At 38.0% G+C, this 27,327-nt stretch overlaps 2 protein-coding genes across 2 annotated transcripts in view; one reads left to right on the forward strand and one right to left on the reverse strand.

Annotated features, from left to right (window-relative positions):
• The window catches only part of ICA1L (islet cell autoantigen 1 like), a 45,578-nt gene extending 34,936 nt beyond the window's left edge, over positions 1-10,642 (forward strand). Inside the window, exons 10-12 of the mRNA XM_036254560.1 lie at positions 1,919-2,161; positions 5,667-5,756; positions 10,527-10,642. Coding sequence (XP_036110453.1) covers positions 1,919-2,161; positions 5,667-5,756; positions 10,527-10,642 — 449 coding nt within the window. The remainder of the gene's footprint in view (positions 1-1,918; positions 2,162-5,666; positions 5,757-10,526) is intronic.
• Positions 10,643-23,491: 12,849 nt separating this feature from the next.
• Positions 23,492-27,327, reverse strand: part of FAM117B (family with sequence similarity 117 member B) — a 106,171-nt gene continuing 102,335 nt past the window's right edge. The window contains exon 8 of the mRNA XM_036254914.1: positions 23,492-25,752. Within this exon, the coding sequence (XP_036110807.1) occupies positions 25,434-25,752 (319 nt within the window). The 3' untranslated portion in view covers positions 23,492-25,433. The remainder of the gene's footprint in view (positions 25,753-27,327) is intronic.

The raw sequence follows: 27,327 nt of genomic DNA on the forward strand, positions 1-27,327 counted from the left end.
TGGAACAATTTCTAGATAATTTAAATGGTTATTTTAAAAATAATTTCCACCAGTTATTTAACAACTAGTGTGCAGGTCCTTAGACCTCCTCACTCTGTCATGCTGGAAGCCCTTCTCTTTCACTTCTATTTAATAAAGGCATTCAGGGTCATGATTTTTCCTTTGTTAATTGCTATTTAGCCTATGGATTATCCAGGGTGTGGCAAAAGTAGGTTTACAGTTGTGAGTATGTGAAACTTTATTCTTGTTATTATTTGTTATTGTATTATTTTCCATTTGAATAACTATAAACCTACTTTTGCCCCACCCTGTAATATGAAATTTATTTATCATTATTTTTCAGAAATGCCATTCCTCGCTCAACCAAGAATTAATAGAATGTGTTAAAATTTACAGGTGGAAGAGCCTTTTAGTTTTTTTTGTTTCATTTTTTAAATGACTTCATTTTATTGCATTGTCATCAGAGCATGTTGCTTGTAATATTTCTATTTTTAAGAAATTCACTGAGCACGGCAGGTGTGGCTCAGTGATTGAGCATCAACCCATGCACCAAGAGGTCGCCGGTTCGATTCCTGGTCAAGGCATATACCCAGATTGTGGGTCTGATCCCCAGTGGGGGGCATGCAGGAGGTGGCCAATCGATATTCTCTCTCATTAATGTTTCTATCTTCTCTCCCTCTTCCTCTCTCTCTGAAAATCAATAAAGAAAAAAAATTTAAAAAAAAGAAATTCACTGATTTTTTTGTACCTTAGTATAATTAATTTTTGTGAAATTTCTGTTTAAGAAGTATCTATTTTTTTTTAAATATGGTTATTGATTTTTTTTAGAGAGAGGAAGGGAGAGAGAGATAGAAACATCTATGTGAGAGAGAAACATTGATCAGCTGCCCCCTGCTCACCCCCTGCTGGAGATCGAGCCCACAACCAGGGTATGTGCCCTGACCAGGAATTGAACCGGGACCTCTCAGTCCATGGGACATTGTGCAATCCACTGAGCCACACCAGCCAAGCTATTTTCAATTAGGGTTTGTATATAGTCAAACCAACTACCTTATTGATTTTGCTGTTTAGATCTTTTATATCTTTACTTTTCTCCTCTTGGACTGTTTTTTTTTTTGTTTTTTTTTTTTTACTTTTTTTTTTCCTCCTATTATTAATTTTTATTTCTACTTGCATCTCCTGTAGCCTGTCTTACATAGGTAGTTGCTTAATTATTTTATCTGTAGATATTCTTAACTGTTAGATCTTCATTGTGAAATGTGGTCATTTTTATTCATAGCCTATCTAATTAGAAATAATTTTCAGCCCTGGCTGGTTTGGCTCAGTGGTTAGAGCATCGGCCCGCAGACCAGAGAGGCCCGGGTTCAATTCCCACTAGGGGCACGTGCTTTGGTTGCAGTTTGTCCCCGGCCCCGGTTGGGGTTATGTGGGTGGCAGCCACTCGATGTGTCTCTTTTTCCTCACTGTTTCTCTCTTCCTCCCTTTCTCTCTCCTGCTCTGTCTGGGGATAGATGCAAAAATGTCCTCGGGTGAGGATTAAAAAATAAATAATGTGCCCTGGCCAGTTTGGCTCAGTGGTTAGAGCGTCGGCCTGCGGTCCGGAGAGACCCGGGTTCGGTTCCCGCTAAGGGCACGTACTTCGGTTGCAGTTTGTCCCCGGCCCTGGTTGATCGTGCGGGTGGCAGCCACTCGATGTGTCCCTTCACATCGATGTTTCTCTCTCTCTCTCCCTTCCTCTCTCTCCCTCCCACTCTATCTGTACAAAAAAATGGAAAAATATCCTCAGGTGAGGATAAAAAAAATAAATAAATAAATAATGTTAATAAAATATGAGATCAGTGAAACAAATTTGATTTGCCATTCATACTAATTTCTTCATAAAGAAAAAAGCCATTCTGTTTTTATTTCTACTCAACAGTTGCAAAAGATTTACCTGTAGATACATTGGAAGATGATTTTGAGAAGGAATTCTCATTTCTGACTAACCTCCTAAGTCCTGGTTCTTCAAATACTAGTGAATTTACTCAAGAATGCCAGACTGCCTTTGGGAGCCTCATGTCCCAGGAGCCTTCTGTGGGGTCTGAGCCTCTTGCTCATTCCAAACGATTCCTTCCTTCACATCTCTTTGACCTTGGCCTTCATGCTGCTGGGGCTTTCAACAGTAAGTGTGTATCAAATATTTGGAAACCCATGATTTATTTTGTCTTTGTGAAACAAAACATTGTGCATGTGGATGCTAAAATCAACAAGATTGATTTTAATTAGCTTCGGTACTACTAGATAAAATCTGCAGTCACATCAGTCAACTGGAAAAATAACAAATATTCCCAGCACTGGAGTCTATCAGTGAAAGTGAAACAAGGGCCGCTTTCCTGCCACCTCCACCAAACCCCACCCTTTCTTCAGTGACTTTCCCAGGTATCTTCTCTACTAGAAAATCAGTGTCTTGTCTGAAACTCCTGACCTGCTAAGTGTCCCCTACCTAGTGCACGCAGGTGATATTGTTTCTTCCACCTATGAAAACTTGGTGTGTTTTTTTTCTGTGGGTTCAGAGTTGACAAGGGAAAAAGAAACAGCTCTGGAGGCTGGTTCTATGGCAGCCTTTTGGGCAAGGCTACCAGTGTGGGGACTGCAATAGAAAGCTGGGGGCAGGGTATTTTCCTGAGAGGGTCACCTGCTTTGTTTACATGTCAAGGACTCCCTCTACTCACCTGCTGTTCCATCTTCCTGTGTCCAGCCCAGCACCCTGAGAGTCACTTTGCTCCCCACTTCCATATTGGTTGCTAAGTTGGTCTATTCTCTTTCTAACACACATCTCACATTTCTTACGTCTCCTCTCCACCTCCACTACCAGAGCCATGGAGAGCCTAATTTGGTTTCTTGGGTTTCTGCTAGAGTCCTCCTCACAGATCTCCCTAACTCTACATAGTTCATCCTCCATGTATTCTCCAGAGTTCTCTCTCCAAGAAGCAGATTCTGATGTGAGCACTTGCTTACATTATTTAAAAATGAAGCACCATAGGCTCCTGGATAACACCTGCCTGTGCCTGCACACCCACCTTTATATCTATCCTACCTACTTCAAAATACTTTCCATTTTCGCCCTGGACAGTTTGGCTTAGCAGTTAGAGCATCAGCCCATGGACCAATGAGTCTTGGGTTCAGTTCTGGTCAAGGGCACGTACCTCAGTTGTGATTCCTCCCCAGCCCTGTCGGGTTGTGCGGGAGGCAACCAGTTGATTTCTCTCTCTCACATTGATGTTTCCCTCTCTCTCCCTCCCACTCTATCTGAACAAAAATGGAAAAATATCCTCAGGTGAGGATTAAAAAATAACAATTTTCCATTTTCTATAACTATAGTAAGGATATTCAGATCCCTCTGAGGCATCTCTGCTTGTGTCACTCTTGTGACTTAGAATGTCTCAGTATTGGGACTTGGGCTTGGGCCTGGGCCTGAGCATTATTAGGCTTCCAATCCAGTGTTTGCTCCGTGACAGCCAGCCCTTGAAGACTTCCCCAGTACTGCCAAATGGAAGTGGTTTCTCCTTCCTCTGGTCTCACAGTGGTATGTTTTATGTTTTCATGGCTGTAACCATAGTTTATCTTGCCTTATATCTCTGTCTTTTTCCCCTAGACTTTAACCCTTGAAAAAAGCCTCAGAGCACCTAACAGTGTCTTAATACTTTGTACTTTGTATTAAGACACTGACATTTATACTTTATCTGTAGGACCACTATATTTTATGCATTCTACAAGCACCCCAAGGGCATGATCTGTGGGGGATTTATCTTTTCAGTCTAACGTTAGCTCAATAAACAAAATACCAGTTAAATAGTCACTCAGTAAGAATTTGTTTAATAGCCTAAAAGTGAGAATGGACAGTATTATTTGATAAAGAGACACTCTAGGATAATTCAGATGTTTTGTAATAGTAAATTTTAGAAAACAGTACTTCTCAAATGGCATATCAATGGTCCGAGTGTTATAATATTCACACACAGAGTCATTCTCCCCTATGAACTCCTGCTCTTTCTCCTTACCTTGCCACATCTCTAGCAGCACTGGATTCTTCTCTTCCTGGCAATACAATCTCAGTAATCTTTCTTCACCACTCAGAACATTTTTTTCGGTCCCTGCCTGCAGGCTAACAGGGTATTTGCATGTAATAGCTGAGGCGGTTGATACTCAGTGTGTGTGTCTTGCTTAATTTAAGGTCATCGGGCAATTTCAAGTTAAAGGGAGATCAAAATCTGGTTTCTTGCCTCCTAGTGCAGAACTCTTTCTACTCCACTAGCCTTTCCTTTACATTTACCTCTTTTGCCCCTGTGATGTAGACCAGGAAACTGAGCTGCCCTGAGAGTTTAAAGATCTATGTTTTAGGCACCCCAAATAAGATCTCGGGCCTCAAATGATCTCTTCTATACAAGGAAGGTAGTAGGCAAGATAATCTAACTTCCTTTCGAGTGCTGTGTTTTAATTATAGCATAAGTAATTTCATGTTACAGCAAACATTTCCTTATTACCAATATTCATAATTACCTTTTTATTACTACATAGTTTTTTTTTTTTTTTTTATCCTCATCCGAGGACATTTTTCCATTTTTTGTACAGACAGAGTGGGAGGGAGAGAGAGGAAGAGAGAGAGAGGGAAACATCAATGTGAAAGGGACACATCGAGTGGCTGCCACCCGCACGACCAACCAGGGCCGGGGATAAACTGCAACCGAGGTACGTGCCCTTAGCGGGAACCGAACCCGGGTCTCTCCGGACCGCAGGCGGACGCTCTAACTGCTGAGCCAAACCGGCCAGGGCTACATAGTATTTTGTTACATTTACCTACCATAATCTACTTAATTCCTTATTGTTTCTACTTTTTTCATTTTATAGATAATGTTGCAGTAAACATAATCATGCATGCACTTTTTCCCTCAAATTATTTTCTTGTATTTCTAGGATTGGGATTATTGAGTCTAAGGTTATAAACATAATTACTGGTTTCAAGTATCTAATTGCCAGATCTGTTTCCTCTCTTCCTGACTACTTGGGAATTCTCTTTCTATACTGTATCCATTTGTAATGGTTTAAAACACAACTTTTGTGTATTTACAGTCATGCACCCCTTAAAGACGGAGAAATGTCCTGAGAAATGTGTCATTAGGTGATTTCGCCATTGTGCACTCACACAAACCTAGACAGTGTAGCCAATTGTGTGTGCTGTACATTTACACGACTGTCAGTGCAGGTTTGTTTATAGCAGCACCACCACAAACACTGAGGAGTGCCTTACGCGGTGTGGTGTTGCGTCAAGACAGCTACGACATCCTAGGAAATATGAAATTTTTAGTGCATTATGTTATGAGGCCACTGTTGTATATATGGTCTGTCACTGACCAACTTGTCATTATGTAGTGCATGACTGTATTTCAAAAGCACTTTGAAAAATGTAAGGAAGTCTAATCTAACTCTAGCTGGGACTAAATTTAGATTATTTGAATAAAATACATAATGGCAGATAAATTCTAAGTGTTTTACATCTCTTATGCTATAGAATCTTACCCTGGTAAGAAGATTGGAGGACTTATTAGATATTTTTACTTTTTCTTGTTTTTCTGAAGCTACTTCCTATTTGGTTAACAATGGATAATTCATTACTTCCCTCCCCCCAGGCTGGGTCTCCATAGGGAGAGGAGAACTTCCTCTTTCACAGACCGATAACCAGCCAGTGCCTTCACAGAGTCCAAAGAAATTAACAAAATGTAAGTTATTTCTTTATATTCTTTGCCATCATATTAACAATCACTCAAATGCAGATAAATTTAGAAAAGGATCACTTTATCATCTTCACCTCATATTATCCAGAAAAAATATTTTATAAATAATGAATTTAAATGACAGCTATACCTGGCTATCCCTCACCGAAGAAAGAATTGAATAGAAATTTGTGAGCTTGTACTTTAGTCTTGTATTTTTTGTTAAGGTTTGCTTACAATGGATAATACTAGGGATAAAAGATGCTCTTTGCCCTGGCCCGTTTTGCTCAGCGGTTAGAGGATCGGCCTGCGGTCCCGAGAGACCTGGGTTCGGTTTCTGCTAAGGGCACATACCCTGGTTGCAGTTTGTCCCCGGCCCTGGTTTGGTCGTATGGGTGGCAGCCACTCGATGTGTCCCTTTCACATAGATATTTCTCTCTCTCTCTCTTTCTCTCTCTCTCTCTCTCTCTCTCTCTCTCTCTCTCTCTCTCTCTCTCTCTTCCTCTCTCTCCCTCCCACTCTATCTGAACAAAAAAATGGAAAAATGCCCTCGGGTGAGGATTTAAAAAAAAAAAAAAGAAGATGCTCTTTGATTACAAGATGCCTGTTGACAAATAATGCACTTAGGCACTCACTTGCATAGGGCCTGGTACATAATGATTGCTAACACACTGCATACTTACCTATTGTTTTCTGCAGAGCTGGTCCAAGTTGTAATTACCATGTAGGGTATACACAGAAAATAGACACACTCTATCTTGCAAATTTTAGATACATTATTAATCTTAGACACTGATACTGAGTTTTAAAAACTTTTTTAATTGGAAAAATTTCAGACATCCAGAAATGTTGCATAAATGAAAATACCACAAAGAACACCCATATACCTAATTACTCAAGAAATGTACTATTAACATAATACTTTTCTATAATCTGCCATGTACTTATATTCCGATTTTGTGAGTTGACCTAGTAATGTCCTTTATAGCACTTTTCCCCTCTGGTACAACAAGTGTAGGGTTATATATATATTGTATTTGTTTGCCATGTCTCTTTAGCCTATTTAATCTGAAACATTTATACAGCCTTTTGTTGTTGTTGTTACGTGCCCCTAGCGGGAACCGAACCTGGGACTCTCTGGTCCGCAAGCTGATGCTCCAGCCACTGAGCCAAACCAGCCAGGGTTCATTTATACAGCTTTTTAAAAATGTTTGGATGTGGACACTTTAATAGAATATAGTCTGTTCTACTGTTTTTGTTTTTTTTAAATCCTCACCTGAGGATATTTTCCATTTATTTTAAGATAGAGTGGGAGGGAGGGGGAGAGAGAGAGAGAAGCACCGATTTGAAAGAGACACACCAACTGGTTGCCTCCCGTACAACCCTGACCAGGGCCGGGGACGAACCGCAACCAAAGTACATGCCCTTGACCGGAATCGAACTGCAACTCTTTGGTCTGAGGGCTGATGCTCTAATCACTGAGTCAAACTGGCCAGGGGCTGTTTTTGTTTTTACTAGAATGCTTCTTTCAGTTTTAGCAGTTTTCACCTGATTAAATTCAGGCATTCATTCTTTTTTTGAAATTAATTTTTAATTAAATTTTTAATTTAAGTATAGTTGGTACATATTAGTTTCAGGTGAACAATATAGTGATTTGACATTTTTATACCTTACAGTGTGATCACGCAACTAATTTTAGTAATCATCTGTCATTGTGCAAACTTACCACAATATTATTTACTATATTCCTCTCAACTTTTTTCACCCATCCCCTCACTACCTTCCTTGCCTTTCTGGGAAGAATCCTTTTGGTGTCTGTTTCTATGAGTATGTTACATGTTTTTATAGATTCCACATACAGATGAAACCATATGGTATTTGTCTTTCTCTATCTGACTTATTTCACTTATTTCACCTCTAGGTCCATCCATGTTGTCACTAATGGCAAGATTTCATTCTTTTTTATGGCTGCCTAATATTCCATTGTATGTATGTATGTATGTATAGATGTGTGTGTGTGTATCACATCTTTATCCATTCATCTATGAATGGACACTTAGATTGCTTACATATCTTGGCTATTGTAAATAATGCTGCAGTGAATATAGGTGTGCGTATCTTCTTTTGAAATAGTGTTTTTGTTTTCTTTGGATAACTGCCCGAAGTGGAATTGCTGAGTCAAATGGTAGATCTATTTTTAGTTTTTTGAGGAATCTCTATAGTTTCCACAGCAGCTGTACCAATCTACATTTGCACAAGGGTTCCCTTTTCTCCACATCCTCAACAACTATTGTTGCTTGTTGACTTTTGTATAATGGCCATTCTTATTGGGGTGAGGTGATTATCTTATTGTGGTTCTGATTTGCATTTCCCTGATCATTAGTAATCTCGTGCATCTTTTTTTTATCCCCACCCGAGGACATTTTTTTGTTTTTTATTCAGCTAGAGTGGGAGGGAGAGAGGAAGAGAGAGAGAGAGAGAGAAACATCGACGTGAAAGGGACACATTGAGTGGTTGTCACCCACATGACCCAACCAGGGCGGTACAAACTGCAACTAAGGTACATGCCCTTAGCGGGAACTGAACCCGGGTCTCTCTGGACCACAGGTCGACACTCTAACCTCTGAGCCAAACAGGCCAGGGCTTGAGCATCTTTTCATATGTTTGCTGGCCATCTGTATGCCCTCCACCCATTTATTGATTGGATTATTTTTGTTATTGGGTTGTGAGTTTCTTATATATTTTGGATATCAAACCCTTATCAGACATATCATTGGCGAATACCTTCTCCCATTCCGTAGGTATCTTTTTGTTTTGTTGATGGTTTCCTTTGCAGGGCAGAAGTTTTTTAGTTTGATGGCATCTCATGTTTATTTTTGCTTTTATTTTCCTTGCTTGAGAGGACATATCCAAAAAAATATTACTCAGATTGATGTAAAATATATACTACCTATGTTTTCTTCTAGGAGTTTTATGGTTTCAGACCTTACATTTAAGTCTTTAACCCATTTTGAGTTTATATATCATATAAAAAAGTGGTCCAGTTTCATTTTTTTAAAGGTATCTGTCCAGTTTCTCCACCATCACTTGTTAAAGAGAATGTCGTTACTCCATTGTATATTCTTACCTCCTTAGTTGTAGATTTGTTGAACATATAAGGAGGATTTATTTCTGGACTCTCTATTCTGTTCCATTGATATTTGTGTCTGTTTTTGTGCTGATACCATACTGTTTTATTATAGCTTTGTAGTATAGTTTGAAGCATGATACTTCAACTTTGTACTTTTGTCAAAATTGCCTTGGCTATTTATGGTCTGTTGTGGTACCACATAAATTTTAGGATTATTTGTTCTAGTTAGAAGAAGAATGCCATTGGTATTTTGATAGCAATTGCATTGATTCTGTAGATTGCTTTGGGTGATATGGACAATTTAACAATATTAATCCTTCCATTCACAAGCACAGTGTATCCTTCCATTTATTTGTGCCCTCTTCAATTTTATATACTTATTTATTTAATTTATTTTAATCCTCACCTGAGGATATTTTTCATTGATTTTAGAAAGAGTGGAAGGGAGGGAGGGAGACAGAGAGAGAGAGAAACATCAATGTGAGAGAGACACATCAATTGGTTGTCTCCTGCATGACCCCTACCAGGGCCAGGGATCGATCCTGCAACCTGTCAGTCTTCAGGCTGACATTCTAACTGCTGAGCCAAACTGGCCAGGGCTATGTCTTCTTCAATTCATTTCTTCAATGTCTTATCATTTTCAGACTACAGGTCCTTTATCTCCTTGGTTAAATTTATTCCTAGGTATTTTATTATTTTGATGTAATTATCAATGGGATTGTTTTCTTAATTTCTCCTTCTTATATAAAAATAGTCACAGGGCCCTGGCCAGGTAGCTCATTTGGTTAGAGCATCGTCCTGACACACAGGTTGCTGGTTCGATTCCTGGTCAGGTACATATGGGGAACAACCAAGGAATGATAAATAACAAATCAATATTTCTCTCTTACTCTTTCCCTTCCTCTTTCTCTCTAAATCAATAAATTAAAAAAATTGTTTTAAGTCACGGGGATGTAAAGCACAGCATAGAGAATGTAGTCAATAATATTGTAATAACTGTGTATGGTGTCAGATGGGTTCTAGACTTATTGGGGTGATCTCTTTGTAAGTTATATAAATGTCTAATCACTATGTTGTACACCTGAAAGTAATACAGTATTGCTTGTCAACTGTAATTGAAAAATAAAAAATTAAAAATATGTATCAAAAATTTGTAAAGTATACAAGGAAATGACAAATGAAACAACTGAAAACCAAAATAACAACTGTTGGGTGTGTTAATGTGATAAGGTTAGGGGGAATTTTCCCCCTTATGTTAATATTTTAATATTGCTTTTATAATAAACATTTTAAGCACTAAGTTTGCAAATGTAATGTTTCTACTTTGTAGTAGGAACAAAGATTACTTTTAATTTTGAACCTTTTCTGAGAGGCTTGCATAAATTATCTTAGTGTTTCTCAGAAGACTTTATTACTGCCTGCCTTTTCACTTTTAATCAGGTCTTTTTTCAGGGCAACATGCAATCACTTAGATATAAGAGACTCAGCAAAGTAGAGGTATCTGCATTAGTTTTTCAAAATTATCCTTAAGGAGCTATAATTGATAGTTTATTCTTTTCATTTGTCTTAAAATATTTTTGATTCAAAAGGACAATAATGTGATTTCAAAAACCTGAGACGTTAATGTGTGTGTGTTTTTTTAATAGCTCCCAACAATGGTAACCAAGACGTGTCAGCCTGGTTCAATCTATTTGCAGACATGGATCCACTTTCAAACCCAGATGCTATTGGACACTCAGATGATGAACTTCTTAATGCTTGACTAAAGTTATGATGTCACTTCAGTGGCCCTGAGACATCAATTTTGCAACATATTGCCTTTGTGGAAAAGAGTTTATACTGTAATCCATCCACAAAGGAATTGTTTGTAAATATAACACTTGTCAGCCAGCTTTAGACAGATGGTAAGGACCACATTTTAATAGACTTGTTTCTTTAATATCTTGGATTTGCAACTGTTGATAATATGTGGAAAATATTAGCAATGATTTAGTTTGAGATAGATAATGTTTATTTTGAAATAACACCTAGGAAGGATTCTGTCAATAAGGAGTTGGGCTTGTTTCTTTGGAAAGGCTTTTAAGTGTAAGTTGCCTTGCTGGCTGTGAGGATTCTTTATGTGGATAAAGGACAGCATGTAATTTGTGTTGTGATTTAGGGTTGGTTTTTAAATAAAATAGGGACAAAGAGAATTTTGTTATGGAAAATAGCACTAGAACCAGATCAATTGTCTTTAGTTAGAAAGGTAGAATAAGATTTGACTCAATTTGCTTTAATGAATTCACAGAGAAACTTGGTGCTTGTTTTCTCTACTTAGAGACTAAAATGTAATATTACTTAATTTTTTCCCTTAGTAGAAAATCATAGACATCCTTCAGTCCATCATCAAGTTTTCATGGGGAAGTGGCAGGATGATTTATTTTCTAAATCTATCCTATGTAGAAACAGAAAAATATTTTTCCATACCATAAACCATAAAAATGTCCAGACACATTGCAACTGTATAATATTCATATTTTTTCTGAAAAGGAGAGGAGGACATTCCGTAAGCAATTGACACAAGTATTCCTGAAATTACCCAGAAACTTCTATCTGAATGATAGAATGAGGGAAAAATTCTTAACACCTTATTCTTATACGTATTTGCATTCTTACATATTTGATTACTTCCTGCCAGAGTTACAGAAAGCTGATCAATAAGGGAGTGTCTTATTTTTCCACTTTTCCCTTTATTTGGATGACATTATCTCTGGCTCTATTTGATTACCAAGGAAAAACTGTTACCCCCTTAGAGGGTTTTGAATCTAAGTACTAGAGGGAAGGGTATTTAATTGAAATTAGTGTAAGCTAATGAAAACATAGCCACTGTATAAACACATAAAGCACTCAATTTCCTGGTCCTTTTTTCTTGCCCGCCCTTTAGTGTTGAGACATTTCTCCAAGTGTGTTATTTTTGTCATCCAGACCATTGCAACTCCGTAAGAAAACATTTAATTTAGTTGTTCACAGGAGTTTCAATATGCTCTTAGTTCTAAAGAGGCTTATTTATTATTTACAAGAGAATTGCTTGTGAAGTCTGAGTCACTGAATGGGCCAGAGTAGGTAAAATGCTTCCTACTTCTCATCCAGAGCAGTCTGGCCTAACTACAATCTGAGCTGCCCACGAGCTCTTGGGGAAAAAACCCCACTACTATGGCCAGGTTCTGTATAGGCTAGAAGGGCCTTATCTGATGGTCCCAGGGAAGGAGTATGAAGTCTTTCCTTGAAATCTTTTCTCATGCTTATTCCTATTTCTTTATTTGGTTATCCCTTCAGAAGTTTTTTTTTTTTTACTTTTCTTTTTTTATTCAGTGAAATTCCCCAGAATGCAATACCGTCTTTGTTCTGCCAAGATTCAATCACCATGGGTTATGATTACAATTCAGTCTAATACTCTGCTCTCGACTGAGTATTTCAGAAAATGCTGATTTTATGTCTTCAGTTTGTCATGTTTCTTGGACTAATTTATTTCACTAATGCATTAGTTCAAATATATTTATCTCCCTCACATGCATACAAAGCAGTCCCTATTATCTTGTATAAATAAAAACACCATAACGCAGAGGAAAACCACTAGTCTCTCTCCAAACCGGAAGCCCTAATACCAGACTATGAGTGTGAAGCAATACTGCCCTCAATTTTCCAAGAGCAAAAGTTCTCAAGTAATAGTAATAATAATAATAATAATAGTAAATATACAAAGGATTTTTATTATTCAGTTCTTGTGTCTGTAACGTTTTCTCTTTCAAAGAAAGTATGTAGTTGCCCATTTAAACCAAATGCAACATTGAGCTGCTTTAGCAAGTCTAGTTATAACTTCAGCAGGTCTTAACAATTCCATTTTTGAAGAGCACATTGAAAACTTTGTTATTAAAATAAAGGTGACCATTCCCATTTTCTCACGACTAATTATTTGAAGCTCATTTATTAATTTAGGGGCCAGAAACAGAAATGTGACTGTTGTTATACCTTGATTGCTAGTAAAGAAAAAAACCCTACATATTCAGCAGGGAGTGAGGGAAAGGACAACACACACACAGAAAAGTTGCTATTGATCTAAATCTAGATCAACCACTGAATAAATTAACCTTAACCAACGGTTGGCTTTCTAAATAAGTGGATGCTTTTTATATTAAATGAGGAAAAATACCTATCTTCTACCTTTTAATACCAAATAAGAATGCATTTAACCTTAGATAAGCCCCAGAACTAAAATTTGTCTAATCTTTCTATAACCACTTTACAAGAAAGGCAGGAATACCAGGGCATATTAAGATCAGAAGGTGTAACTTACTTTTTGAAATCTTTCATTAATTGTAAAACATAGCTCTCATATGGTTAGGAACAAACTGTATTTTAGCAAAATAGGTTTCAGTATTTGCACAATATATAAAAAGTGTATTTCAACTGTGGATATTTATTTCATATAACTATCTTTATAGGCCATCTGGAAATGTAGAGAGGTCTTACAGCATAAGAACAAATGAAGTTTGGATGTGCTCTTCTAATAAAGATTACAAGTTGGCATAAATGAAAAAACTTTATCTCCTAAAGTAGCTAATACAAATCCAATTATTGTTTCCCTATTTCAAAGCTTGGGTTTTACCTTAGGACTGTAGTAGTGAGAAGGTAGTTTGAATTGGTATGTATATACCACAGAATGTAAATAAAACCAGGGCAATTAATATCCTTGTGAAATTGATTCTTTCTAACTTACTTCTTACATAAGGGATACTGTAAGATATGTGAAATAACAGAATATGTGGTCTTTGTATAAATAACTTTCAGTAACAAAATACAAATTATCAAATATCAAAAATTTGGGCCCAGAAGCAATAACCAATGAAATATAAGTCATAGTATTTTGTTGTTAATCCTCTCCTGACGATACTTTTCCATTGATTTTTTAGATAGAGTGGAAGGGAAGGAGGGAGGAAGAGAAAAAAATATCCACGTGAGAGAGACACATTGATTGGTTGCCTCCCACGCAACCCCGACCAAGCCTGGGTATCGAACCTGCAACCCAGGTACATACCCTTGACTGGGAATCAAACCCGTGATCCTTCAGTCCTCCAGCCAACGCTCTAACCACCGAGAAACCAGCCAGGGCAAGCCATCGTATTTAACCTGATTTGCTGAAGGCAGGAATAAAAAGGAAGGCAGAATCGATATAACACATTGCATTTCTTTACCTTGAGCAATCAAGTAGCCCCAGAATCTTTGGATATAGAAGTTAAACTAGGAAAGAAATATAAACTTTAAAATCTTAACTAACTTAGCAGCATTGAAAATAATGCATTAATGCATTTTAAACATATGTAAAAATGTGTTAGTTTTTTTATATGTTTTAACTGATTTTTTACAAAGAAAAGGAGAGACAGAAACATTGATGTGAGAGAGCTACATCCATCAGTTGCCTCCTGCATGTCCCCTACTGGGGATCAAGCCTGCAACCCCAGCATGTGCCCTGACCGGAAATCGAACAGGGACCTCTCAGTCTATGGGACGATGCTCAATCCATTGAACCATACTGGCCGGGCTTGTATGTTGTTTAAATAGGCAAAGAAAACAGTATGGGAAGAGAAATGTTTGTTGCTCTGGATGGGTCATATCCATAAGCCCAACATAAAATATCTTCCTTTTTTATGTACCATTTAAAAGGAGACTAAAGATTTCAATAAAAACTTTTCTTGGCATCTAAAGCGAAGAAATGGTTTTTCACTCAGTGTTCTAAAAATAAACCGATCAATGTCCAAAGTGTAAATACAAAAAGGCCTATATAGATAAAGGTCTAGGTAGTGTCAATAGGTAAGATTATGAAGTGCATTGTTTTTATATTAAAGAAAGTTGTTTCCTTTTTCCCATTTCAAAGTAATACCCCAAAGTCTGAAAAACAGTAAAAAGTATAAAAAGAAATCACAGCCCTACCATCCAGGAATAACCACTGTTAACATTATATATTATTTTGTATTGCCTTTGAGCTCACATATGATTTAAGTTGTGATCCAGGTGTTTGTTTTTTTATTGTTTTCTCCATCCGAAATGGGCATACCAAGTTATCAAGATTGAAGAAATTACTTTTGTAAGTCTTTTTCCTCAAAAAGTCAGGTTAAAAAAAAAAAAAAAAACCTACCAAAAATGTAATTGAAGTCCCTTTCTGCCTCTCTAAAAGATGTGCTCCCCAAATTAAAGAAAATGTTTTTCTTGAATTTTTACAGCTACAGCAACATTAAAACTCAGACAGTTTAAGGATTTGTGTCACTAACTTGCTTGGTCAGGAACTAGTGTCTGACCACTTTAATTTTTCTTCGCCCTCTGAACCAAGCTGCCAGCAGCTAAAGCAGTGAAGTCCACAAAGAACAACAAACAGGGCAATGGCCCAGGGGCACATAATCTGCAATGAAGCTAAAAACCTCTATTTATTAATGTCACTGTCATAGGAGAACTCCACAACAGTAAGGCGTTGTGGTTAAGTCTGAGTTCTCTAGTCAGTCTTGGCTCAAGACCAACCTTTGACATTTCCCAGATATATTACCATGGATAAATTAATCTAATTCCAATTTTATTATCTATAAAGTAGTAAAAATAGCAGAAACTGGCTTCATTGGGTTATTATGAAGATTATGGTAAACAATAACATATGAAGTGTCTGGTACTTGTTAAGCTATCAGTAAGTGTTACCTATTTTTTATTTCAGCTCAGCAGTCTTAACTATATTATACGTTACAAGCTAAAATAAATGCTATGGGACCATTTTCTAATGACCAAAAACTTTTGGCTTTCCTAAGGAATGAATAAACTTACCTAACAAAATAAAGGAGATAGGTGTTTGCTTCCAGTTTTGTCAAGTGTTTGTTAAGCTATGTTCATGTTCACTACCTATGTAGCTGACACTAACATCAGCATCTCTTTCATCACATAAATAGAAAAACTGAGGTTCAAAGAGATGACTTCTTTATCCAATACCCCATGATCATTAAGCTGCAGAGCCAGAACTAGTCCCCAAATTGTGGCCCTAAGTTCACGACTTTTCTGCATCTCCTTGGAATCATCTCAATAATCTAAAAAATAACTGCTTAACACACAGAATTGAGATGAATGCCTACACTCTTGATTTTTAAGCATCAACTCTTGATTTTTAAGCAGCAGAACCTTTATAATAGTCTAAACATGTTTAGCAAGATTAATCCATGCTAGTATATAAAAATCAAACAAAGTTGAGTATATGCAGATAAATTCTTAGTTTTTAGCAAGATGCAAACTGTTGAAGTTTTTTTCTCTCTCTCTCTTTTTAACAAAACCAGCCATTTGGAGATACTTACCAAAGGGATGTAAAAACAATTTTTAAAGACTCCAGTCTTATCTCTGCTATCAAACAAACCTAAAGGCACATACAGAAAACCTGCACCTAACAGTATTTTTCATATCATTTTGTTTATAACCCACAGTAAGAAAAACATCATATTTTATAGCCTAATATGTACGTAGTCATGTGCCGCTTAGCGATGGGGATGTGTTCTGGGAAGTGTGTTGTTAGGTGATGTTGCCATTGTGCAGACATCATAGAGGGCGCTCACACAAACTTGGATGGAATAACCTACTACACATCTTGACTATATGGTGTAGCCTATGGCTCTGGGCTACAGACCTATACATCATGTTACTGTACTGAATACTGTAGGCAATTATAGCACAATGGAAAGTATTTATGTGTCTAAATATATCTAAACGTCAAAAAGGTGCAGTGATAAAAGATAAAAAAATAGTGTATCTGTATAGGGCACTTACCATGTATGGAGCTTGCAGGACTGGAAGTTGCTCTGGGTGAGTCAGTGAGTGAGTAGTGAATGAATGTGAAGGCCTAGGACTACTGTACACTACTGAAGCTTTATAAACACTGTACATTTAGGCTGCACTAAATTTATAAAAACCATGAGATTAAATCAAGCACAAGAGAAAACGATGTAATCAAAAGACAGTAAACAAATATAAGAGGCATACTGCTTTACAGCAAACATTTGTTTACAAGTAGAAAGAGTACATTAATATATGAGTATATTATAGTAAACACATAAACTAGTAACACTGTCATTTGTAATTATCAATTATGATGTACTGTACATAATTTTATGTGCTAAACTTTTATATCACTGGCAGCACAGATGTATTTACACCAGCATCACCACAAACATAAGAAATGCATTGTGCTCCCACATTACAATGGCTAAGATGTCACTACCCAATAGGAAATTTTAGATCCATTATAATCTTACAGGACCATCATCATATATGTGGTCTGTTGTTGACTGAAACAGTTATGTGTCACATAATTATCTTTATGTCTAGTACACAAATAATATTTTCCATATGTGTGAATGAATATACTTGTTTCCTATTCTGCTTCATTAAGAAAAAAAAATTGTCCAGCCCAGTTGGTGGGGTTCAGTTGGTTGAGCACTGTCACATGCACCAAGAGGTCACTGGTTTGATTTCCAGGCAGGGCACATGCCCTGGCTGTGTGCTCCATCCCTAGTAGGGGGCATGAGGGTGACAGCCTATCAATGTGTCTCTCTCATGGATATTCTGTCTCCCTCCCCCATCCCCTCCCTCTAAAATCAATAGAAACATATTTTTAAAAAATGTTGTCTGGACCCATTTAATTCAAGACCCAAATAGTTTTAAAAACACTGAACTGCCTTGGCCGGTTTGGCTCAGCGGTTAGAGGGTCAGCCTGCAGACCAAAAAGTTGTGAGTTCAATTCTGGTGAAGGGCACGTACCTCAGATGCATTTTGTCCCCGGCCCTGGTCAGGTTCATGCGGGAGGCAACCAATCGATGTCTCTCTCAGACTGATGTTTCTCTCGCTCTCTCCCCCTCCCACTCTATCTGAAGATAAATGGAAAAATATTCTCGGGTGAAGATTTAAGAAAAACAAAACAGCCTTGGCTGTTTTGGCTCAGCGGTTAGAGTGTTGGCCTGTGGTCCAGAGAGACCTGGGTTTGGTTCCTGCTAAGGGCATATACCTCTGTTGCAGTCTGTCCCCAGCCCTGGTTTGTCATGCAGGTGGCAGCCACTCGATGTGTACCTTTCACGTCGATGTTTCTCTCTCTCTCTCTCTCTTCCGCTTTCCCTCCCACTCTAACTGAACAAAAAATGAAAAAATGTCCTCGGGTGAGGATAAAAAAACAAGAAAAAACAAAACACAAAAACACTGAACCAAAGGGATACAAAAGCTATTTTATTGTACCATGTTCTATTAGACATTTAAGTTATTTTAAAAGCACATCTAATCTTAGCAAGGTAAAAAACGGATATGGATATACTGCAGGTTTCTGAATAATATCATTTAATTATAACATTGATGAGATGCCACAGGAACAACTCTTGTTTACATCAATTAGCCTATAGTAAGACTGGTTTCGTTATAAGTCACTTCACTTATAGGCCCAGAACCTATCAATGACATTAAGTGAGGACTTACTGCTCATTGCCAGAACACTGCTATGAAGAGTGTACTATAAGTATTTCACACCCAACCACTTAAAAGTAATTGAGCCCTGGCCAGTTTGGCTCAGCGGTTAGAGCGTCGGCCTGCAGACCAGAGAGTTGCAGGTTCGATTCCAGCCAAGGGCACGTACATTGGTTGCGGTTCATTCCCGGCCCTGGTTGGGGTCGTGCAGGAGGCAACCAATCAATGTGTCCCTCTCACATCGATGTTTCTCTCGCTCCCTCCCCACCTCCACTCTATCTAAGCATAAATGGAAAAATATATCCTTGGGTGATAATTTAAAAATAAATAAAAATTAAAAAAATAAAAATAAGAGCAATTGAAAGGAAAGACTAATCATAGACATATAAGCTTTTGTATATTTAATACTAATCAAAGCAAAAAGAAAATCTAATAGATGGACTAGAAGGAACATATAGCTTGAGATATAAATTTGTTCCTTTCAATTTTTAAAGGTGGAAGGAAAAGACTGAGAAAAATGGGAGTATACTTGAGCCAGTTTGAGATTCTCTGTATTTGATGTTATGTTAAATATAAGATAAATATATATACTTTAGTTATCCCCAAATTCTGGCTTTTTCCACCAAAAAATATATATAATTTTAATCCTCACCCGAGGATATTTTTACATTTATCTTCCGACAGAGTGGGAGGGAGGGAGGGGGAGAAAGAGAGAGAAAGCCAGAGAGAGAGAGCCAGAGAGAGAGAGACAGAGAAACATTGCCGTGAGAGAGACACATCAATTGGTTGCCACCTGCACAACCCCAAACGGAGCCGGGGACAAACTGCAACTGACGTACGTGCCCTTGGCCAGAATCAAACCCGGGACTCTTTGGTCTGCAGGTTGACATTCTAACCACTGAAGCCAAACCTGCCAGGGCCAAAAATAATTTTTTCAAAGTAATTTTGTGACCACTTTTTATGATTGGCAGCAATGGTGACATTTTATTTTATTTTTATTGTTTTGTTTTGTTTTTATCCTCACCCGAGGACATTTTTCCATTTTTTGCACAGATAGAGTGGGAAGGAGAGAGAGGAAGAGAGAGAGAGAGAAACATCGACGTGAAAGAGACACATCGAGTGGCTGCCTCCCGCACGACCAACCAGGGCCGGGGACAAACTGCAACCGAGGTACATGCCCTTAGCGGGAACCGAACCAGGGTCTCTCCGGACCGCAGGCCGATGCTCTAACCGCTGAGCCAAACCAACCAGGGCTTTTTTTTTTTTTTTTTTTTTAATCCTCATCCGAGGACATTTTTCCATGTTTTGTACAGACAGAGTGGGAGGGAGAGAGAGGAAGAGAGAGAGAGGGAAACATCGACGTGAAGGGACACATCGAGTGGCTGCCACCCGCACGACCAACCAGGGCCAGGGACAAACTGCAACCGAGGTACGTGCCCTTAGCGGGAACCGAACCTGGGTCTCTCTGGACCGCAGGCAGACGCTCTAACCGCTGAGCCAAACTGGCCAGGGCTATTTTATTTTTAAAGAGAGAGGAAGGGAGAGAGATAGAAACATCGATCGGCTGCCTCCTGCATGCCTCCTATTGGGGATTGAGCTGGAAACCCGGGCATGTGCCCTGACCAGGAATCAAACTGGGACCTCTCAGTCCATGGTTCTGAGCTCAATCCACTGAGCCACACCAGCCAGGCCATGATGACAATTTTTGTCCTTTATAAATCTTTTTTTTTATTATTATAATTAATTTTTGTTACAGATGTTTCTCCTTCCTCCCCCCCCACTGTTCCCCCCCCCCCGTCCTCAGCTTTGTTGTCCATGTCCATTGTTCATGCACACATGCATATAAGTTCTGTGGTTTATCTCTCCCCCACCACCCCGTCTTCTGGGGATTGTCAGTCTGTACCCCACTTCCATGTCTCTGGGACTACCCCATTCCTCAGACTGTTATGTTCACATACCACAAATAAGTGAGATCAGATGATACTTGTCTTTCTCTGTTTGACTTGTTTCATTTAGGATAATACTTTCCAGGTCCCCCCATGTCGTCTCAAAGTATAAGAGATCTTTCTTTCTTACAGCTGCATAGTACTCCATTGTGTATATGTACATCTTTTTTATCCATTCGTCTACTGATGGACACTTGGGCTGTTTCCAGATCTTAGCTATTGTAAATAGTGCTGCTATGAACATGGGGGTACATATATTCTTTCTGATTGGTTTCAGGCTTCTTAGGGTATATTCCTAGCAGTGGGATCACTGGGTCAAATGGGAGTTCAATTTTTAATTTTTTGAGGTAACACCATATTGTTTTCCATTGTGGCTGCACCAGTCTACATTCCCACCAGCAGTGTACTGGAGTCCCCTTTTCTCCACACCCTGCCAACACTCGTTGTTTGATGATTTGTTGATGGCAGCCATTCTGACAGGTGTGAGGTGATACCTCATTGTTGTTTTAATTTGCATCTCTGTGATTAGTGAGGTTGAGCATTTCTTCATATGTCTCTTGGCCATTTGTATGTCCTGTCTGGAGAGGTGTCTATTTAGTTCCTCTGCCCACATGGTGACACTTTAAACGTCACTTAAAAGATATTCCTGTTTTCTGCCCTGGCCAGTTTGGCTCAGCGGTTAAAGTGTCAGCCTGCGGTCCAGAGAGACCCGGGTTTGGTTCCCGCTAAGGGCACGTACTTCGGTTGCAGTTTGTCCCCGGCCCTGGTTGGTAGTGCGGGTGGCAGCCACTCAATGTGTCCCTTTCACGTCGATGTTTCTCTCTCTCTCTCTCTCTCTTTCTCCCTCCCTCCCACTCTATCTGAACAAAAAATGGAAAAATGTCCTCGGGTGAGGATTAAAAAAAAAGGTATTCCTGTTTTCTAAGTGGTAATGCATACAGTCCTCACTGGGGCATATCCGACTACTCCTATTGTGTGCACACAGACTAAATTCTGCCTAAACCACTGTCACAAAGTAAGGATTAGGCTGGTTTAGCAAGCGTGAATTACCAAAGCAAAAGGGGAAAAAACAAAAACAAAAAACATCTCTTACATGCATTTCAGAATAAAATTAAGTGCCTCAGCTAAATCTCTTAAACTGTAAAGCACTGATTTACTTGTAAATATGTATATCCTTTAGTGTATGTACTTGCTTACACTAAAGTTAATTCAGGCTAGAAGTGTAGTAAAAGAAAATCTAATTTGAGGCAATAATCATAAAAGTACACAGGAAAAAACTCTCAAGAAGAACAGACTTTATTTTTAACATAGAAGTTCTATTTTCTTGTGAGGCAGCAACAAGTGTTCAGATACAGAGAATACATAAGTACATAGTAACAATATTTATCACCATCGGAAATGCTGGTTTTTTGGGAGAATTTTATTAGAAAAACAAAATTTTAAAAAATTGCATTTAAAAAAGATTTACACAGCTTTAACAGAGATGAAAGATATAGACCTTAAAAAAACATAAATTATATTTTTCAACAGGATTGTATAAACAAAGTATTGTTCAGGGCTGCTCTGCTTATCATTAACTTAGGCAGAGTAAAACTTAAACCTTAAAGTGCGGAGTTAAGTATTCTTAGCTTAATGCAAATTCAGCACTTCCACTGGTCCGGTTCATTCCACTGGTCCAAGCATTAAGGAATGAATCTTAAGTTTAGAATAATACAGTAAATTCAGTAGTGGCAATTTTTCCTTTATTTCCTTTAACAAAAGAAAATCTTGACAACCCAGTCCTAATCTTGGATATACACAAGGCTATAAATTCTGCTATTTTTTATACCCTCGAGTAAAGCCAACCATTAAAAGGAAAGGCCTGTCTTGTTGCCAGTTATTCCACAGGTAGCAATAGCACCTTCTAAAAGGCTGATTTGGTTTGTCATAAGTGTAAGAAATATTTTAAATAAAATGAAGACTCTAAATCAAAAATAGTTTTGGCATCCATGCTCACATTAACCAAAAAGGAGAAACAGGTTATTTTTTAAAACATAATTGCTCACAAAAGCCACAAGCAATAGACTTGGTCATGATCAAAACCAGTAAAGTTACTTGTTTTTATCACAAATTCTTTAAGGGTAAAAAAATAACTTAAGACTGACAAAGTGAATAACCATAGAATAGCTCCTTTTGCCCAAATATACAATGCCACCTATTTCTTTTACTTCAATGGAGACAAATTTAAAATTAGTTATTTTTAAAGTTACATTCCCATTAAAGTCATTTTAATTTACTTACTTCCTATATAGTTTGCTATAGAAAACCAATAATTATGGAATGTAATTTTAGAAAATAGTATCATGTGTTCATTGAGACTCATTAAAAAAAGAAAATCAACCTCCTGTGAAATAAGGGTTAAATAAAGCTGAATGGACCTATGGTTAATATTTTTTAAGACTGTGATAAAGCTCATATGTTTAAAAGTTAGCCCTTTGGCACCAGCAGTAAAGAGTTGTTTGTACCTTGTACCTTTTTCTTCTTCAAATCCCAGGCTCTATTTCTCCCAATCCCAAGGGATATGCTTGGTTGCCATATAATTCATTTTCCTACAAATTCAAATTCTCCTCACAACCAAATTACAAGTTCCATTTATAAGACTATGTAAATAATAAATCTTAAACTTGTTCTCCCATTCCTATTTTAAATTACTTTAGATTAAGGATATTGAAACTACAGAAAAATGTGAATTAGACAAACATGCACAACAGAGTAAAAGGAAAAACTTTACAACGTGACATTCTAGTTATAAAATAACCATGTAACTTTTAGGGATGGAGATAGAAGAAAGTTAAGTGTGAGGCAAAAAAAAACAAACAAAAAAAACAAAACATGGATTTAACAGAATTTAGGTAATCCAAAAACGGAGGTTTTTTTTAAACCTTATTTGTAACTTCCTCTTCCTACCTATTAAACTAACTCACCCAGCCCTGGCTACTTTGGCTCAGTGGTAAGGGCGTTGGCCCACAGACCGGAGAGGGCCGGGTTTGGTTCCCGCTAAGGGCATGTACCTCGGTTGCAGTTTGTTCCCGGCCCTGGGTTGGAGTTGTGTGGGTGGAAACCACTCCATGTATCTCTCTCACATTGATGTTTCTCTCTCTCTCTCTCTCTTCCTCCCTCTCTCCTTCCCGCTCTATGAAGATACATGCAAAAATGTCCTCGGGTGAGGATAAAAAAATAATAATAAAAATAACTCACTCAACTTCAGTTTTACCTTTCTGTACTTCTGATAGACCAGTTCTCTGTGGTGAAATGGTCAAGACAAAGGCAAAGAATCAAGGTTCTCAATAAACCAACCAGAATATTTAGATCCTGAATAACTGGGCTTTTACTGATTAGGAGCCACATGCACTAATTCCAAGTAAATTAATTTTGGACAAAAATGGTACCAAAATTCACTGGTCTCACCAACTAACCTGACAGACTTCTATGTTTGAATTTATCTAACTTCCCTAAATACATCTCCATTTTAACTTTAACAGGGCATGTTTTATATTACTTAGGTGTTTTAAAGGTGCATGAGAATAAGAAGTCTTTTCAGAAGATTTATTGCTACCACTAGGTTCTCTCTGATGGGATATGTCTGGATAAACTGACATAGTAACCCTCTAAACTGTATTCCTTTTACAAGTATTTAAATTTTTATACCTTTAATATGTATAAGAACATTATATTATTGCATCATAACGTAGTATATGAAGACCTTAGAAGGATGCTTTTTATCAACAGTTTGTTGAAACCCACTTTTTAAAAGAGCTGTTCCTTAATTCTAGTGCCACATATCCAGACATGAAATACGTTGACATGTGATATTGGCAGTGACTATATTAGAAGCTTAAATTCAAAGCTGGATGGATTTTTCAAAGGTTCCTGTTGTTTATGCTCCAAATCTCTCCTTTGCCTGTTTTCCCCACTGTGTGGAATGTTGGACAGACAACTAGCAAAACCTGTAGGTAACATCTCAGTGCCAACTACCATAAAGAAAACGTCAGTCGCAAGATTCTGTGACAACAGATTTCTATTCAATGGATTACACTCCTGGCAAACTACAAACCCTGACCAAATCCACAAGACGACAACAACACAAAAGCAAAGGAGGAAATCCATGCACAGTCATTTTAGGATCTCTTGGGACTATGATACAGTGATGATTAAAGGTAGAATGTCACCTGTGGTAAAGGGAGATCATGTGACAAATATTGTGCAGAAAACCGAAGGGTCTCCTTACTCCTAGCTAGCAATCAATACTGGGTAGCTTCCTTTGGCTCACTGACTTTTAAACCAACTTCCAATGATGGGTGAGAACATAATAAGCACTTGTCTCTGGACTACAATTTGTCTGACCACATGGTGAAACATATACAAGAGTAGTGAAGAAAACAGCAGTTTTACAAATATTTTACTCAAAGCACAAACCTCTGACATCAGAAAACATAAATCACAGAATGTACTAATATTGCTTTTTATTTATTTTTATATATACTTGTTCAATGCATTTACCTATCAATTCTTGTTTGGGAGAAGAACACAGTAATGAGATTAAGATTGCTGGGAAAATGTCAACAATCCCTTTGGTCCCAAAGCTGAGAAAAGCACACATCTAGAAAGGGAAACAAGAAACAGAGGCCACCAAAGAATCTTTTGAACATGTTTGCTACGTTTCAGAAAATGTAACACTGGTATAAAATAGTCATTTTCATATAAAAGATGGTTCTTGCAGCATCATTCACGTCTCCAGGAATCATGTTTGTAGGGGTCAGTTTTTTGTGTTTTTGTTTCTAAAGAAGTTTAATTTAAAAACCAAAAACAATGTGATATCAGCCCACCAAAAGTAAAGAATGAGACCTTTCTTATTTCAACCAGTGCTTTAGGAAAAAGTAGGCCAAGCACTGAGGGCTGGCCTTCATAAGCGAGCAGAGCCATCAGGGGAGCTGCTTGCTTCCAGAAGCTGCATTGGGATGTGTCACTGTGGAAAGCTGGAGTAGGTCACAGCCAACTGGGAGTGCACGATGCCACACAGTCAAGAGATCTGAGGGAACACAGACTACGCAGCACTGACACCTATCCTTCAGCTTCCTCAATTGGTTCTGGTGGTGACAGTAGAGAGGCTGATGGCATGACTGTACTTGTTCCTCGAGAGACTCGGTCTTGCTCTGGGTTTGTAGACAGGGAGGCCACAGCAATAGGCTGCAGCAGAGTGGTTGTCATGCCAGTGGTGACTGTCAGACTGTGGCCAGAGCCCTTGAGGGTCAGATCTGGTGTGGGAAGGAGTGGCTTGAGGATGCTGACGAGGCAGAAAGCAGAGCCGCTTTTAGGAATGAAATTCACCTTGTTTTTGTCAGGACAGTAAAAGGCTGGGATTTCATGAAGTTGTTTTGGCCTAGACACAGAACAGACAACCCAATACTTTTAAGTCACAAAACACTGGAAGTAAGTTCTTTTACTATTATTATTTTTAAATAGATAAGTTATAGATACATAAAAGGAATACATAACTCAATCTATGTAAAAACAAAACAAACTCAAGCTTTGTCAAAAGCTTCAAATTCTATGGGCCAAAGTAGAATTAGACATGAGATTCAAAATACGTATTTAAGGACACTATTCATGTTGCTGCTTTCAGTTTCTTGGTGAGCCCTGTGAACCATACAGGTAGCTCAGGCTGATGACCACTGCATCTCAGTGAAGATCTGAGAGAGCCAGTATGAATAAAGAATTTCCTAAAGTAAAAAAAAATCCTAAATGTTCAAAGAAAACAGTATGTTCCACTACCATCATTTTCCAAAGTCTGTATTATTTTGAAGGGAGAAGTCAAAGAAGTTAATGACATATAATATCCATCTATTGCTAGGTTCCATCCACCATTGCATGACTAAACTTCGGTAGGCTTCAGTTTTCTCTTTAAGTGCACTTAAAAATCTCTTTGACTGAAACAATGAGTTAACCATGATGGTTTTCTGAGTCACATAATAGAAATGTGAAATCAATATAAAACTAATGGTAGTCTTTTGCTCTGAAACTTTTAATCAAGCCAAATCCTTCCCTGTTCTCAGGTGCTCCTGAAAACCTAAATAGTTGGAAAAAGATACTAGTGTTAATGGTATTTTATAAAAATATTAAAAAATTAAATTTCACAAAATTAAAAGGAAATTGAGAAGGAAGAACCTAAATAAATCAAGATTCAGGTTTTAAAAAAAGGTAATGTGATCATATAATAAAAGTATGATTTTCATCTTCTAATAAGCAACAACAAAAATCTGAGTGTGCCAAGTCTGCACTGGATTCTGGGGACCCAAAGATGAAACAATCTACAAGGAGATAGACTAAATATGTAGATATTGGGGGAAGAGAGGTACTAAGGACAGAACTGTATTTCAATAATTAGTCTTCTTTGTAATCCTATGTGTTTTATGCATTTATCAACATTATTCAGAGAAGTTATAGCTTACTTCAAAGCATCCATAAGCTTTAACAGGCTGCCACAGGTGTCCATAGCACAAAAACGATAAAGAACTCCTGCAAGAGGGTCTGACAGATGTGATAAAATGGCTTGTAAAAGGTTTGAAAGTAGCACAGGGAGTAGATAACCAGTGGCACAAAGGAAGAGGGAGAGTTTAAGAAGAAGCCTTCCAAAGGAAGTCACATCTGAGTTGGGATTTAAAGAATAAATAAACAGACCTGGGGAGTGGGTGCAAAAAGAAAAAAGAGTTTCAAGCAGACAATGCTTTGGGTGGGCAGATTTTACCAACTGACTACTACACATAAATAGCTTTGGAAAAAAAAAAATTTAGGAATAAAGATATTACATGAGGGAGTGGGGCTCATGGGGACAGGCCAAGCTCCAGCTGCCACCTAGCTGGTCCTCTCGCAGCCTGAGCCTCCACCTGAGGGCTCCAGCAGCAGAGGCCTGGGGCAGTGGACTTTGGTTCTAGCCACTGTGTGACTTCAGCCCAGT

The sequence above is a fragment of the Molossus molossus genome, unplaced genomic scaffold, assembly GCF_014108415.1.
Source record: "Molossus molossus isolate mMolMol1 unplaced genomic scaffold, mMolMol1.p scaffold_m16_p_11, whole genome shotgun sequence".
NCBI classification, from domain to species: domain Eukaryota; kingdom Metazoa; phylum Chordata; class Mammalia; order Chiroptera; family Molossidae; genus Molossus; species Molossus molossus.